The sequence below is a fragment of the Vollenhovia emeryi genome, unplaced genomic scaffold (assembly GCF_000949405.1).
Source record: "Vollenhovia emeryi isolate VEMERY1.0 unplaced genomic scaffold, V.emery_V1.0 DF939149.1, whole genome shotgun sequence".
NCBI lineage: Eukaryota > Metazoa > Arthropoda > Insecta > Hymenoptera > Formicidae > Vollenhovia > Vollenhovia emeryi.
In genome coordinates, this window is record NW_011967217.1 from 1,845,924 (window position 1) to 1,861,444 (window position 15,521).

At 40.8% G+C, this 15,521-nt stretch overlaps 1 protein-coding gene and 1 long non-coding RNA gene across 11 annotated transcripts in view; both read left to right on the forward strand.

Moving 5' to 3' along the window:
• The window catches only part of LOC105565799 (septin-7), a 51,154-nt gene extending 36,400 nt beyond the window's left edge, over positions 1–14,754 (forward strand). For 6 of the 10 annotated variants that reach the window (XM_012019295.1, XM_012019294.1, XM_012019293.1 and 3 more), the window contains 3 exons: positions 259–394; positions 688–851; positions 2,668–4,400. In XM_012019295.1, the coding sequence (XP_011874685.1) occupies positions 259–394; positions 688–851; positions 2,668–2,827 (460 nt within the window). In that variant the 3' untranslated portion in view covers positions 2,828–4,400. The other 4 variants (XM_012019290.1, XM_012019292.1, XM_012019289.1 and 1 more) reach the window with 3 other exon arrangements.
• Positions 5,910–8,756, forward strand: LOC105565798. The gene is made up of 2 exons (XR_001009224.1): positions 5,910–6,958; positions 7,985–8,756. It is a non-coding gene; the product is annotated as an uncharacterized LOC105565798 (long non-coding RNA).
• Positions 14,755–15,521: the final 767 nt, after the last annotated feature.

Here is a 15,521-nt window from a genome sequence, read left to right on the forward strand (position 1 = left end):
TTAAAATTTTTATGGTCTCTTTGTCGCAAGGACTGCGAGAGCCTATCTTGTCAGGATTTAAAGAATGAACTTCTGAAATTTGCACTGCAAAGAGCTAACGAGATCTCATACGAGTTAAATGCAGTAGTGCGCTCGTTAACAATTAGCTGTGTGCCAAAAGCGTCTATAAATGTCGCGTCATTCTGTATTTGCATTCCGACATATCCGATGTATCAGTGATTCGTACATTTTAGTTTAAATCCACTTGAATTTTTCCAGGAACCCGTTGGCGCAGCTGGAAGAGGAGAAGCGCGAGCACGATAATAAGATGAAGAAGATGGAAACGGAGATGGAGCAAGTTTTCGAGATGAAAGTTCGCGAAAAGAGACAGAAGTTGAAGGATTCCGAGGCGGATGTAAGTGAAACGTGCCGCCGATTTTACTTTCTTCTTTTATAATATCTTAGGATTATACATCAACATTGGCGAAAATTCGCTCAAATTGCGCGACTATTGCATCATTGATCTTTTCAATTTAATTAATTGGAAACTAGTTTAAAAAGATAGTTTTCTGTTCGTTCAACAGTCCTGTCTTGCTCCGACATGAATTTTTCTTCTATCTCTAATTGGATGCGCTTTTACGTGTTATCTGACGAAACGCAATTACCCGAGTAACGCTAATATCGGAATACGGAAAATCCGGGAAATAGTTGCAGAGAAGGCACGAACAGATGCGACGCTCGTTAGAGCAGCAAGTGCGCGAGCTGGAGGAGAAGAGAAGAACGTTCGAGGCGGAGAAAACTGCTTGGGAGCAGCAGACTGGCCACAGTATTGAAGAATTGCGCAGACGCAGCTTAGAAGCGAATTCGAAAGAGTAAGTAGCCCGTACCAATGAAAACGAGAGGGAAAGATGTGTGTTTCTTTGCACTCTTACACGTTTATTTCTCCATTTTGTACTGAGGAAGGTATATCGCTGTTTTTCGCACGAAACTTTTTTGTTAGAAACATCTTTATATCCAGCTTTGTTCTACGTTTTTTTAAATTTTTTTACTTTAATCGCCAACGAACGATTACGAACGATCAACGGAGCAGTTGTATCGCTTGATGCTTAGCCGCTGGTAATTTAGTATGGTTCTCGGAGTTGTTTAGACATATCCGGTTGTGTGACGCAAAACACACTCGGCGCAATTAAAGTCTGACGCAGCTTAATAACTTTCTTGTACACTGTGTTCTACCACCGTATCTTCCTCCGGTTGCAGAGATCGTTTATCAAAAACGTAGTCGAGGTTTGCCGTGGCGGAGTCATATCGGATGCTGTTTGATGTCATTAAAGAAAGTTCCACGAATTGAGATTCTGAAACATAAACCAGCAGTAGTTGACGTTTCACTATAACTTGAAATGAATTTAAAATAGCTTTTGTTTAAGAAATTTTCTTCAAGTAGACTATCGCGATATTTTTGGTCGAAAGTTCATGGGGACAAATGAAAGAAGTAAAAGAAAGATACAATAGTGGGTACACATTGTACAACATAGATTTCGCTCTCATTACAGTGTTCCGTAGTCGCTAATACGTGTATAGATTTTGATGTGCAATTTAATTGTTGTCGCACCGCAATACATTCCATTCACGCTTGACAATTTATGACCCTTTACATCCCGATCACTTTCGCAAAGCTTGCACTAATAACGGAATTATAAGTCGTTATCGATTCGACTCTAAGATTATCGTCACCGAACGAACGAATTTTATTTTCCAATTTATATTCACGATATTATCCGCACATGTATTATGTATTATGACTTTCACTCGCATATGAGGTATTTAGCGCTGAATGAGGCTGTCCAATTTTAAGAATCCTTGCAAGAGGACATTGCATTGTTATTAAATGTGCAACATTAGAGGCCGTGCTCGTTTCGCATTTGCCCACTCCGAGAGCAACCTGTCATTCGGCAGGGTGACAGTGGGGAATTCTGTTTGCTAATAGATGGATCTTTGGGGGAGTGGTCACTCTGCATCTATATGATGGTCTACCAAACCATCGAGTGAGATGCTAAGCATCGCTCTGGAGAGTTGCGCCAACAAATTGTTCCTATTTTATTGGGTGAAACAGAGTAGACGAGCGAGAGTACCGGGTGTGGGCCTGGATATCTCAGTAGGAAGAACAATCGTCCGGCAAACGGATAAGGTTCCAGATTCGAATCCTGGCCTATAGTCCCCGTCCGTTATTTTTCTCGCCCAGAAAAAGTTATTACGCGACGTGTCTTAGTGCCTCCCCGAAGATACATCCTTATTTACTGTCACGGTCTTACGTTAAGCGATTTTTCCTTTAAACCCCGACAACACGATTGTTGTTTGACGGACGTTGGAAGGCGTCCGAGAGTTTTCCTTACATTAACTGGATCGAGACCTGACGAGCACATTCAGCGCTAAATCGCCGCCGACGTTACCGCGCCGTTTCCGCGAGATTCATAAGAGACGAGGAACTCGTCGCGCCGAAAGAACGTCGGTGGCGTTCTCCAGGGCACTTTTCGGTGCCCTGTTGAGCTTGTACGCGCGGTACACGTAGGCTTAAGTCCGCGCCCGTATCTCTCACATCCGGGACTTTTGCTGTACACTCGCCAAAAAAAAAAGTCCGGTATGTTTGTCTCTCTTGTGTGTATACCATATCGGGGTATCCTCCTGATCTAGGACGGGATCGATGTCCTCCGAGGGATCTGGAGGCGGCGGGGGTACGTTGAGAGGGCCCCGTGGGATAAGCAGCCTCCTTCGTCGTCACACCAGTTTCAAATCACCTCAAGACAGCCCCGCACAGATACAGCTTGTCATACAGCATCCTGAGCACTCCTAATACAGACCGTCTCCCAGACCGCTCTCGCTCACCTGCGAGACCCGTTCCGAGATCGCCGCGCAAGCTCCTCGCGCCCGACCCTTATCAACCCTTATGCAGCTGAGATTGCCCTCTCTTCCGAGCAGCGACGGGATCGCGCGAAAGTTCTCTTGGCTCGGCAGGGGCGAGAATCAAAATACTTAGTTCGGTCGGTGGTTCAAATCAAAATGGCAAAATTGAACGGTGGGTCTTTCGCTTTCGGAAAGAATCGCTGTACACGCGCGACATCGCCTGAATAAGGGTTGAAAGGAGTGTTATCGTGCTCGAGAAGAGTAAGTGCTGTCTATCCGAGCGACTTGTCAACGTTACTTCGGCAGTGATTAAAGGCAGAAAGATATCTCTTTCGTTCAAGACATTTTTCGAGTGGTATTATCTTCGGTCTTTATCTTCGTCCTTTCAAAACTTGAAATTTTCAGCAGAAACATCGAATTGATGACTTTATCTTCCAGGTATAGGAACGTTTGTATTTTCGGACCTAGTGATTTAATCAGTTTTTTAATTAGCGACTTTCTCAATCAATTTCGAACTTTTGCGTCAAACGAGTCTAAACATTGAATATACTCCGTTGTCGCGATAAGCCGCACTTACTCGGTCCGAGACGCGTGCGTTCAATACATATCGTAATCTAAAACTATTGTACATTTCTAGCGTCCCACGAGCCCGTAAAGACATCGTTCGACATGAGACGCGCGTTTATAGCGCAATGCATAAATTCCTTCGCTATTTTAGATTCGATCATCTCGCATTCGCTTCGCTCGCTGTCGCGTCCCTCGTCGAGAGACATTGCGTACAACTTGAGCGTACATTTAACGCTAATTAAAGGCCGAGAAAAATAGGATCGGAATGGAAGGCACAGAAATCACGCGGCGGACGGAGTCGCATCCTCAGGCGAAGTTGAAGTCAGTTTTTCTTACACCGTGCGAATATCTATTTAGCGAATATCTCCGTAACCGAACGGCTGTTTAGCATCCATTTGTGAAATTAAGCCTCGAGGAAGGCCCCGGCCAGTTTGAGAACCGTGCTAAAACGTGCAAGAAATTCAATTACCACGTTGCGAATCTCACTTTGATGGAAACTTTCAACGGATAACCGATCGTCCCGGCAGTTTCGCATTGAGAGGAAGTTAATTGAAAGAACGGAAATTGCCGTAAGTCGAAAAGAGCTTGTCGTCCAAGATTCAAGTTCAGAGAGACTCGGTCTGGAAAGTTGAGAAAGTTCCGTCGCCAAGATGAATTCCGTCTCAAATGTCATACGTGACGCGCGCCTGGCCAGTATATCGTTTTTCCCGGACACCTCGTTCTCGAGTCCTTCGAGTTGCGTCGTCACGCGTCTCGCGTTACACGGTGTACGTTCAAGTACGTGATTCGTTAAACGCCTATTTTATTCGCGAAGCTCGTAGTATCGCTTACTCCCGCGTCTCGTCGCATCGCACACACAAATACGGGATCTCGGGCTTGCGTTTCGACAAGTGATGGTCTGGGCAATTCGCAGCGCACACGACGTATAAAGTATATATATATATATATATATATATATATATATAAACAATATGTACATTTAGCATCGTATTTTTGGCACTTCGACTTTGATAAATCTCGAGATTGTACGTAAGAAGATGCAAAATTATTTATCATTTGTCCTCGAGCAGGAGCGTTTTGTATTTACATTCAACACTTTTACATAACAACACACACACACACGCGCATGCACATTTTAATCCTTAACCGCGTTGCGTGCCATAATCAATCTTCCATGCCGACATCTGTGTCACGTTTATTTCCGATTATATTTACAATTAGGGCCACTATTTCCAACTATTTCCACTCTTTTCTGTTAACTCTAACCGACCGTTAACTTTTAATAACAGAATAGTCAATTTCTATCGGCTATTCTAAAAAGTTAAAAGTAATGGTCTGTTAAGAACAGTGAGCTCTGTAACTCACTATATAGGGTATCCCGAAATTCGAAGTTAATAAGATTGCAGCATAAAAGTTCGTGAAAAATTAAGTAATAAAAGTGCACGTCATTTTTTTTAAATAAAGCAGGATTTTAAGTGTGCAGGAGTTTAAAGTATTGGCGTTGGTTAAAGTCATCTGTCATCTGTCGGTGATTACAAATCTGCTTGATATCTAATACCATTGCACGCACGAACAGATGACTCTTTAGCCAATGATTAGTTATATTTTAAACTCTTATCTCTATATTTAAAATACTACTTTATTTTAAAAAACGACATGTACTTTTATTACTTAATTTTTCGTGAACTTTCGTACTACAATCTTACCCTCGAATTTCGGGACACTCAGTATACTAGAGTGCGTGGTTCTATTTCCTATTGTTCTCGATGTCGCCGCGAGAGAGAGGTGCTGAGCAAATGTCCCTGTCTCCTTCTCTATTATCCGATTAGTCTACGATTTTCTGTCTGACTTGATATGAGTGAGATAGATAATCGTTGATCAATGAGATAGTAGAGAGAGAGAGATTCACCTAACAGTACCTCTTTCTCGAAGACATTGAGCACAGTAGGACCACTCGCTCTAGTATGTTATAGAGCTCACTAGTTAAGAGTTAACAGGAACTCGATCATGAATCTTTTTTTTTCTAGCGTAAAGTTGTGAAAATTGCATTAATAAATATTAAACTCATTAGTGAAATTTTTTTCACTTTTCACGCGTTCATATAGAAAAGGAAAGGATTCACGATTGAATCCCTGATGTTGAAAATAATGGCCCCAGTTTCGCCATTTGTTCGAGCCTTCCTTTAGCGTCGATATTGGCAACAGCGCGGCTCTACTGTCTACCCTATGTCAGGCAAACTGTACCCTAGTAACGCAATATATTGGCGCAATATTGGGAAATAATGTAAATCTAGTATTTCCCAATATTGGTCCAATACTGTAAGATGGACGCCTTCTCTTTTTTAGTCAATATATCTATTTAGCAATATTGGTCTAATATTGAAACAATATTAGACCAATATTCTTATACATTGTTAAATATTGGCCGACGCACTTCCAATATAAATCTAATATTATATAATTATTATCGTGCAATATTCACATTCATTCCATGACCAATATTGGCTTTACGTTGGACAATATCGGTCAAAGCATTTTGAATGTAACCAACATTGGATCAATATTTAGCCAATGTTTAGCCAATGCACCGTGCTACTAGGGTATGCATTTTTCGTCGCAAACCCGACTTTCGTTAGGTACAGTGGCGTGGCGAAGGTAAATCAGCCCGTCAGTCGAGAGCGTGGAAAAACGTATCGGAATTACAAACAAAACTCATTGAAAAGTCTCTCCCTCTTTTTGAATCCGACTCTTTCGATGAGAAGACTCTCGCGAGAGAAAAGTTCAAACATTTTTATCGCTGAAAAAACCGGACAAGTGTGTTGAGGTGCCATTCCAACAAAAACTCTAGCTCTTTTTGACAGTCAATACAAAATTATTATATAAAAACTTTATGAAAGTTTTAACGAGAAACGAAAGGTTTTGAAGAATGAATTATCTCTGAAATTATGCGTGGACAATGAAGGGGTGAAGTCCTTTAAGTAAAATTTTGCCCACTGCCCCTTGACTCTCATAAAATTTTATTTTTATAATAGTTATATTGATTGCTGTAAAAAAAACTAGAGTTTTCGTTGGAGTGGCACTCATTAACCAGAAAACATCCCGATCGCGAGAGAGAAACGCGCGGTAAAGGGTCGACACAAACAAACTACACCTCGCGCGGTTTGCAAAGTTTCAAGTCTATTGTAAACTCTAAGCAAACTGTCGATCTCATCCGTTCAATTGGCTCTTAAGCTAGATATATATCTACGAACGAACAGCGAGCGCGAACGTTTGGGTAATCGTGTTCTGAAGTCGTTTGTTCCTTTTCTCAGTTGTGGAGAACAACCGGCATCCGGTCAGATTCGGTGTTCGCTGTTCGGTGTTCGAGGTTTTTGTGACGTTTGTACTATACGTAACAAAAATTTTAAGTATTGGATAACATTTAGGTAAACAATAATTCGAATTGTGCAGTAAACGCGCGTAGAGATAAATCATTACATTATATTTTAATTTTATATTATACGTATATTGTTCACATCGACGTATATAGAATGGGCATAAAACTGGATATACATCTACGAACAAACACCGAACGGACAACGAACATGTCCAGAGATTCGCGTTCGTATTAAGCTGGGTATACATTTACAAAACGAACGCAGAACGAACAACGAAAGCGAACGTTCGTTGTTATTATTCGGCAGATGTATACGCCGAAGCAAATGCGAGCAGAACGTTCGATTCGCGTTCGGCTCGATTCCCTCATGAGGCGGTACATCAAAGATAAAGGGAACGAACGCCTTCAGAACACGAACGCGATCTCCAAACGTTCGCATTCGGTGTTCGTTCATAGATGTATACCCAGCTTTATGAAGGCGTTCGTTCCTTTTATCTTTGATGTACCGCCCCGTGAGGTAATCGAGCCGGACGCCGAATCGAATGTTCTGTTCGCATTTGCTTCGGCGTGTACAGTCTTATTCATTAATGCCTGGACCTTAGTTCTACCAGGATTCACATTTTCATAATCTTTATTCCCATCTATACATTGGTGAACTTCAGGCTGTAATTCGCACCACTTCTATAGAAGTTTGTAATAGTGCAGTCTTATTTATTAATGCCTGGACCTCAGTTTTACTAGGATTCACATTTTTACAATCTTTATTCCCATCCATACATTGATGAGCTTCAGGCTATAGTTCACACAGCTTCTATAGAAGTCTATGGTAGCACATACATACAGCCTGAAACTCAGTGATTTGTGTAGATGAGAGAAATGATGATACAAATTCAGGTCCAGGCGTTAATAAGACTGTACATCTGCCGAATGATAACAACAAACGTTCGCGTTCGCTGTTCGTTCGATGTTCATTTCGTAGATGCATACCCAGCTTTACGCGCGACGTGCCAGCACACTCTGAAACGAGAGAGAAACACAGTAGGACATGTCTGTGTGTGTCTCTCTAATGTAGGGTTGTCAAAAGATCGTATTTTAACGGCCCTAAATAAGAGAGACAGACATATCCTACTGTGTTTTTCTCTCGCTTCAGAGCGCGTGCTGGCACGTCGCGCGTAACGCTCACCATCAGTCCATTTTATATGTTGATGATTGTTCATAGCAGAGAGAACGAACAGCACGTATGCGCGTCCATGTCACGCACGAGCTGCCTTTAATGTATGTACACACGGCGTCATTGATGCCTAGCCATCTGGGAGTTTTACACGGATCGAGGTAATTTTGAAAAACGTACGACTTTCTAATTCCTTGCGCATCATGACTACGGAAAGAGCGAATCAGCATTGCCGGTTTCAATGCCATGATGCACGAAGAGTTAGAAAGTCTCACACTTTTCAAACTTACCTCGATCCGCGTGCAACTTTAGATGGCCAGGCATTAATGACGTGTGCACCACCTCATGAGAGAATCGAGTCAAACGCGAATCAAACTGTTTTGTTCGAGTTTGCCTCGGCGTACATCTGCTAAATGATAACAACGAACGTTCGCGTTTGCTGTTCGTTCGGTGTTCGTTCGCTAAGTATATATTACCCAGCTTTACACGCTCGTTTTCCGCTCTGCGATAACGATTGCTCGAAAGTACACTCACGTAATTTAGATAATTTAGATCGCTCGCACAACGATCTGACGTTTCGTCTCACGGTAGGACACTCCGAGTAAGGAGGATCGATCTCAGAGAGAAGATGCAGAGACAGCTTGGTAGAGGATGTAACTTCCTATTTCTAATAATCACAGGCAAATTAAATGTATATTGTTAATTTCGTAATCTCTCGATAATCTCTTTTTTATTTCTCGCAAATAAACGCAATGCTTACCTAAAACCAGTTACTAACCGTTTTCAATCCTCTCGATTGCGATTATTTAGCTTATCAGAACGTTTGCGACGCGACGAGGGAAAGTCTGTGATTCTCGCAGCGGAGATTCGAGGCAGGAAAATGAATGCGTAATTCTCAAAACGCGAAAATCCAAGAAGAATGAACGGAATGTTTCCCTCATCGCCTTATAATGCGCCACAATCTGCCAAATGTGCATAATGTTTTATTGTTTTGTCGCATGTCGTCATTTTAAAGTCAACTTTTTGCGTGGTTTATTTTCTAATGAGATACTTCACCCACGACGAAATTGAATTCCGAACCGACGCGAGTGAATAAACAATATGTAAACGGCTTTTCAAATGAAGCTTTCTTCTGAATTCTATTCGCGTTTTCTTTTGAAACGCAATTTTATTAAAGTGACGATGTATTAACGTGCTCTCGTTGTGCATACATGTATCTGCAATTTTACATAAAAAAAATTACAATATCACGAGGCTAATTGTGGAGGCCGTTTTACATTCGTTCACTTCGAGGATCGCCTGTTCGTTCGACAGGGTAACGGAAGGGGAATTTGCATATTTTCTAGCGGAGTCTTCGGGGATGTGGCCACTCTACATCCATATACATATATGTCTACCAAACCATCATGTGAGATACCAAGCATCTCTCTGGAGAGTTAAGCCAATGGCACACGACCATTTACTATTTTTCCTACTGGATTGCTTACGAGAAAGGATTTAGCCTTAAGTCACCTGATCTAAAACTCTGCGTCCTTATTGGTTTTCTCAATCCAGTAGGCAAAATAGTATCGTGTGCCGTTGGCTTTACACTAACATATTATTTCTATTTTATTTGATGAAATATAGAGTAGATAAGTGAGAGGGGTATCGAGTGTGGGCCTGGCTAGCTTAATTGGAAGAGCAGTCGCTCGGCAAGCGAAAGGTCTCAGGTTCGAATCCTTTGTCTAGTCCTTCGCCCGATATTTTTCTCGCTTAAAAGTCATTGCGCGGGCACGTCTTAGTGCTCACCTCCGCGAAGATACTCTTCGAATTATTATTATGGACTTTGTACCTTTGTATTTGCGGGAAAAGAACGAACATTACCGCGGGTGAAACAAAAGTCGGAGATGACGAAGCACGGAAGCGGAAACGCGGGACTTGATTTCTGGACACACACGCCTGAGATCAGCATGTCGCTCCCTGATCGCGAGCAGAGGATGGGTTCGAAGCATGTTTTCGCATGAATAGATTTTTCATTCGCAAGATACATATTTATTTTGCATTACAGCCAATAACAATTTTGTATAACGGTACATGACGAATCGTGTTTCGCTTCAGATTTTTTTTTTTAGACCATCGACGTTTTCAGACCTCGCTTACATTTCTTTACAGCGTAACATAAATTAAATAAATTGAATGAATGACATAAAAATAACATACAAATGTAATACATATATCAGCAACGTTACCGTGTTGATTGAAATTACTTTTCATACAAATTGAATTTAACTTTTTCTGATATCACAAACGGAGAGATGGTCGAGGACGAAGGTTCAAATTATTACCGCGGACTTCGTCAAAATCACTTGCGCTATTGTCCTCGTCTCTCATCGAACGTCCCGTGTCGTGCATATATACCGATTATCGGAAAGCATCTCTCGGTGTGCAACTAAGATTGGCGCGATACAGACAATAATCTTGATATGAAAATTCTCCTTTCAGGACTGTTGACGGTAAAGATAAGAAGAACAAGAAGAAGGGTCTCTTCTAATCGCGTCGATTAGCAGGATAAATAGACAGCGAGAAAGAGAGCAGGCAGGAACGATCCGATTCAGACGTGGCTATCGCATTTTCGGCCACGGTATTTATCTACCGATGACATACCGACGAATTAGTTTCGATAAACGATAGGCTCAAATTGCGCGCAATGTATTCAATCTCGCGTAAGCACTGACGATCTCGCCACACGCTTGAACGTAATTCAGAGGAATAGCTGCCTAGGGTCAGCAACGGACTTGAAGATGTGTGAAATAGGCGACTATACTGAGAGATCTATGGAAGCGAGGAGCCAAGGCACTCCGAAACATGCAGGATTCGTGATTACCCGATCTCTAGTATCACCCTGCGATGCTGATTAATCTACAGAGTCGAGAGTCCACATGCATCCTAGTTTCTAGTTCAAAGATTCACTGGGTGCAGAATCTTGGACGTAAGATTGATTAGTAGCGAACCAGCTGTGGTATCCTCGTCGATACACATTGTCCTGGATAACATTGAAATTCACACGAATAACCTGCATCCCGTTTTTATTCGCGACGCCTGATTCATGCAAAACCGCAAACGGAAAGAAAGGGGAAAAAACCGTTTTCTTACGATAGAGTGCGTCCGCCTGCGCTTTTTTGCGCTTGCTATCCGGGAAGGAAAGAAAGGAAGAGAGAACAAGAAGCTGCACAATCATCTTTTCACGCTCATCAGCGTTTAATCGCGATCACCATTTATTTCACGTAACAACTGTACAAAAAAAAACCTATGTAGGCATAATTTTTTGGAGAACGTAATTTTCGTACTTTTTCTCGGCGTGAGTTAGCTCCGTTTCAGCTTATGTATCTTACTGCGTAACGAGAGCGTCATGTTCGCCACCCTCCGCTGATCACAATTACATGTTCGTTAGTTTTATGACTGGACAAAAATCGAAGACATTCGTCATATCAAAATATCTTACAATTATAACGATAGAACGTCTTGAAATAGAAAAATAAAAGTATTATACATATGCTTACGCTGAATACAATGAGTTTGGATCACTTTGGTATTCTTAAGTGATAATTTTGATATTGCGTAAGTATATAATCGAAATATTTTTCTGTGTGAATCCGCTTATCAAAAAAAATCAATTTTTTGTAAACTTATAACTTTATTTGATATACAGGATAATAATTCCTGAGTAAGTGCAAAAATGTAAGAGGATAACAAAAATCTACAAAATTCATGTATTTAAAGATAAATGTATGTAATATTTTATCCTTGGATTAATTTGACAAGAGAATTTTCAAATCTAGCGAAGTATTGAGACTTAAATATTAAGAAATTATAAAATGTTCTGACACATAAAGACTTACTAAGCATATGGTTCAATTTATATAAATCGAAAATTTACAATGAATTAAAAAATTTCTAATGGATCAATTTTCAATAAGTCAAAGAAAATTAGTTTGTAAGAGAAAATCATTGCGATAATCATACTTTTTATCACGTTATTAACGCGAATAACATCTCCTGTTGCAGAGGGAGGCTGAACATGGTATCGCACAAAAACAGCGGCCATATATATATATATATTTATGTATAAATAAAAAGCGGGGAGCAGCGTAAGTGTAAGTCTAATTCATGTACATGTACACGTAAGTCACGCCTTGTGACAGGCGCGGGAGATCGATTTTGATAAGAATGGATCATTGTATAAATAATAAACCTAGATGTATTGGACCACCGTGATTCAAGATGGTGCGATTTTTCCTTTTTCCATTTTGCAACGAGGCCGCTTGAACCTTTGTCTTTACCGTGGCCGAAGTACCAAGTTTTATTTTCGAAATTATATTTTCTGTATAATTAATAGCATATCGCTTCGATCAGTACAACGTCGACGACACAAACGGAGAGCATTGTAACTGGTGCTGCTAAAGAAATATTGATATGATAATCTTGTGCGAAAATATCCTTATTTCTTGATTGCAGCAAACTATCGAATGAAAATATAAAGCTACGTGTTTTGAAGTGACGATATCTCTGTGGCGCGAGCCACCGGTAAAGTCACATTGAGAAATTAGTCTCAAAATACAGTTGCAATTCATCGGTGTGCCGCCGACGTTTACGCAGACAAACGTTTATACTCGCGCCGTCTGGGATCCGTCCACGTCGATTGTTTAGAAGATAAGCTAATTAAGTTACTTCTGTGCCAAGACGAGCAAGGAAGCAAACGTTTTGTAATGCCGTAGCAGTTTCCTTGGTTACCGCGAGATGAAGCACACGGTATTCTCCCCGGGAAGATTACTCAGACGCGTTCAAAAGGTTTAGGAGTTACACGTTTATCAATCATTCAACGGATGTTCCGAAAACACTCCGAAAGTAGTTGATCTCGTTTTCTAATGGCCAAATTTAACAATTTGGCATATTGTTTGACGACATGTAATTTATTATTTGATTTCAGTAAAGATCTGTTCCTTTTAGTTATCCTTCCTACCACGTGTATCTTCTTCTCTTCCGTAGAATTTGCGAATACATTTGTTTCACATCGAACACTAGGGCCGGTATTTATAGTCAGATCTTATATTCAAGACTGTCTTACGATCATCTTTAGACGCTACGTAACCAATAAAACGTTTCATACAGCATCTTTAGATAAATTCAAGACGGTCTTGAATATAAGATCTGACTATGAATTCCGGTCTAGAAGTATTTAAAAAAAGGAACTGAAAGGAACAGATCTATGAAACAATACGGAGGCCAGTAAAAATTGTCGTTCGACGATTATCTATCATAGTTTTTCAATAACGTGTTCTATTTTACCGTGCTGGACTTCCCCCGTTTCCTTCATCTCACGGGGGAGGAAGGGGGGTGGGAAGAAATGAGAAACGAGCGTACGCTACATTCCTATTTTGTACGCATTTTTCTAATTAGGCCCGCCGCTCGAGCGCGTTCAGCCCTTTCGCGGAGATACGGCTACCCAATCCCCCGTTCGCATCTGACGTACGTGGATCAAATAATCGAAGGCAAAGTCGCATTTAACGCTGATGGAAAATCAAAGATACGAGCCTGAGAAACGCGAGAACAGCCTGAACAGGCGTCTAAGAGTTGAGATGATAATATCGCCTTCTTCCACGTCTTTACTCTTTACCCTCGAAAATTCGCTCTGTTGACCAGGATATGTAGGCTCGCCAGAGTACTCTTGAAATTTGGATTCAAGAACGCGAAAACCGTGGCAGCGGAGAACTTCAGCAGCCAGTCTAGCTGAACATTCTGATCGTAAGACTCGTGGATCTAGAATGAGATTGGAGATTGATCTTTGTACCTGAGTCTGTGCAAAGATCCCAGAGGAGCACAGAGGATCTGAGAAAACAGAAAAACGGAGAGATTAGATCTTCACACGCGTCTGTCTCAGATGTTTTATGTCGCCAAGTTACAAATGGGGCGTAAAGCGTAAAGAAACGAAAGGGTAAAAAAATGGTTTCACGATATTATACAGGGTGTCCCAGGTTAAACTCATTGGATGTCCAAACGATTGTAATAGGAAAACCTGTGTGTATGATTTAGAAGTTTTTAAAAAGTTGAAGCTATTATAAAATGTTTAAGAAAGCCTTGTGTTATCGTAATAATAGCAATTAAATAATGCTAATTGACTACAGAGATTAATTTTCAATACTGTAAAATCTCAGTGAATTAAGTTTCATTAATTACTGCACAACGTTTCCAAATCGAGTCAGCTTTGGCACTTTCACTCAATGTCAGTGGCATGTTCTCCGGTAAGTTTCTCCTGGAAGGCCCTATCATCGCTTCGCAGGTCTTGGCAAGGATCGGCAGGTCGATTGTACTTAATTGTCGCACAAGAGCCGCACGATCGCGTTTCTTTTTGTAGCCGCGCCGAGGACGACACCGAGCTAGAATGAGGGATTTCGCTTAGAGCCACGGAGGGCCAACTGTTATCGATAGACTACTGTGTATTTCTATGGACGATACTTGTAATACGATTTTAAATGGCTACTCGTAAAATCATCGCGATTGCACTCGTCCCAGAAGGAGTCGCGGGGCGGGGAAAAAAGAGAATGGCAAGAACAGGGGACGAGGAATAGATAGACGAAACAAATTATATATTTTGCCGTGCCAGACGAAAACAAAAGCTGCCGCCGCTAATCGTAGATCAGTTGTAATAACGACTCACTATTGTATCGCGACGAACACCTTAGAGTATGTATCCAAGTAAATTATATATAAAAACTATATAAAACAGCCAGGATGGTTATCCGTTTCGCTTTTCCCCTGCGAGCCTTCCCCACGGACCACACGTAGCCCGATCGATTCATTTCCTATGGAAGTCGCGAGGATATCCTCGGTGGAAATATTTTACTAAAAATATAATGAAAGAGTAAGGCCAAGGTGTGTCCCAATTTTTTTCGCAGTTCATTTTATGGTCATGTTTAGCATCAAATGAAAGATCTCGATGAGCGAATTACAAGTGTATTAATGTCAAAGTACCTCTTTACAGTTTCAGAGAAAAATAGCTTCGAAGATCTCAAATTCAATAGAGCTACGGACAAGTCAATTAAAAAACTACGTGCAAAGTATAAACCCTTCACTTTATTTGTTTTTAGTTACTCCTATTAATGTTAATTAAAATATGTTACACAGTTTTTCGTCTGGAAGAGTGTGCAAATGGTTGTGGCCGTAAACCAAATAATGCACGTGGCTGCAATGGCCGACCGTTTTTCTCTGGAACGGTAAGCAGATACACTTAAAATATTGATATATTTGTAATCCGCTCGCGTCAAGAACTTTCATTCGCTACCAAACATGAGCACAAAACCAACTGCGACAAAATTTAAATATATTGGCTACGGCCACTTGGCCGCACTCTTTTGTTGAAATGCACTTGAAAATCTCTCAATTGACTGAGTTGTTTATTATCAATATTTCAGTAAAAATTCAATGAAAAATTATTTTTATTAAAACGCAATTTTTAATTAACTTCAGTAAACATAATATTTAATATGCAATAATT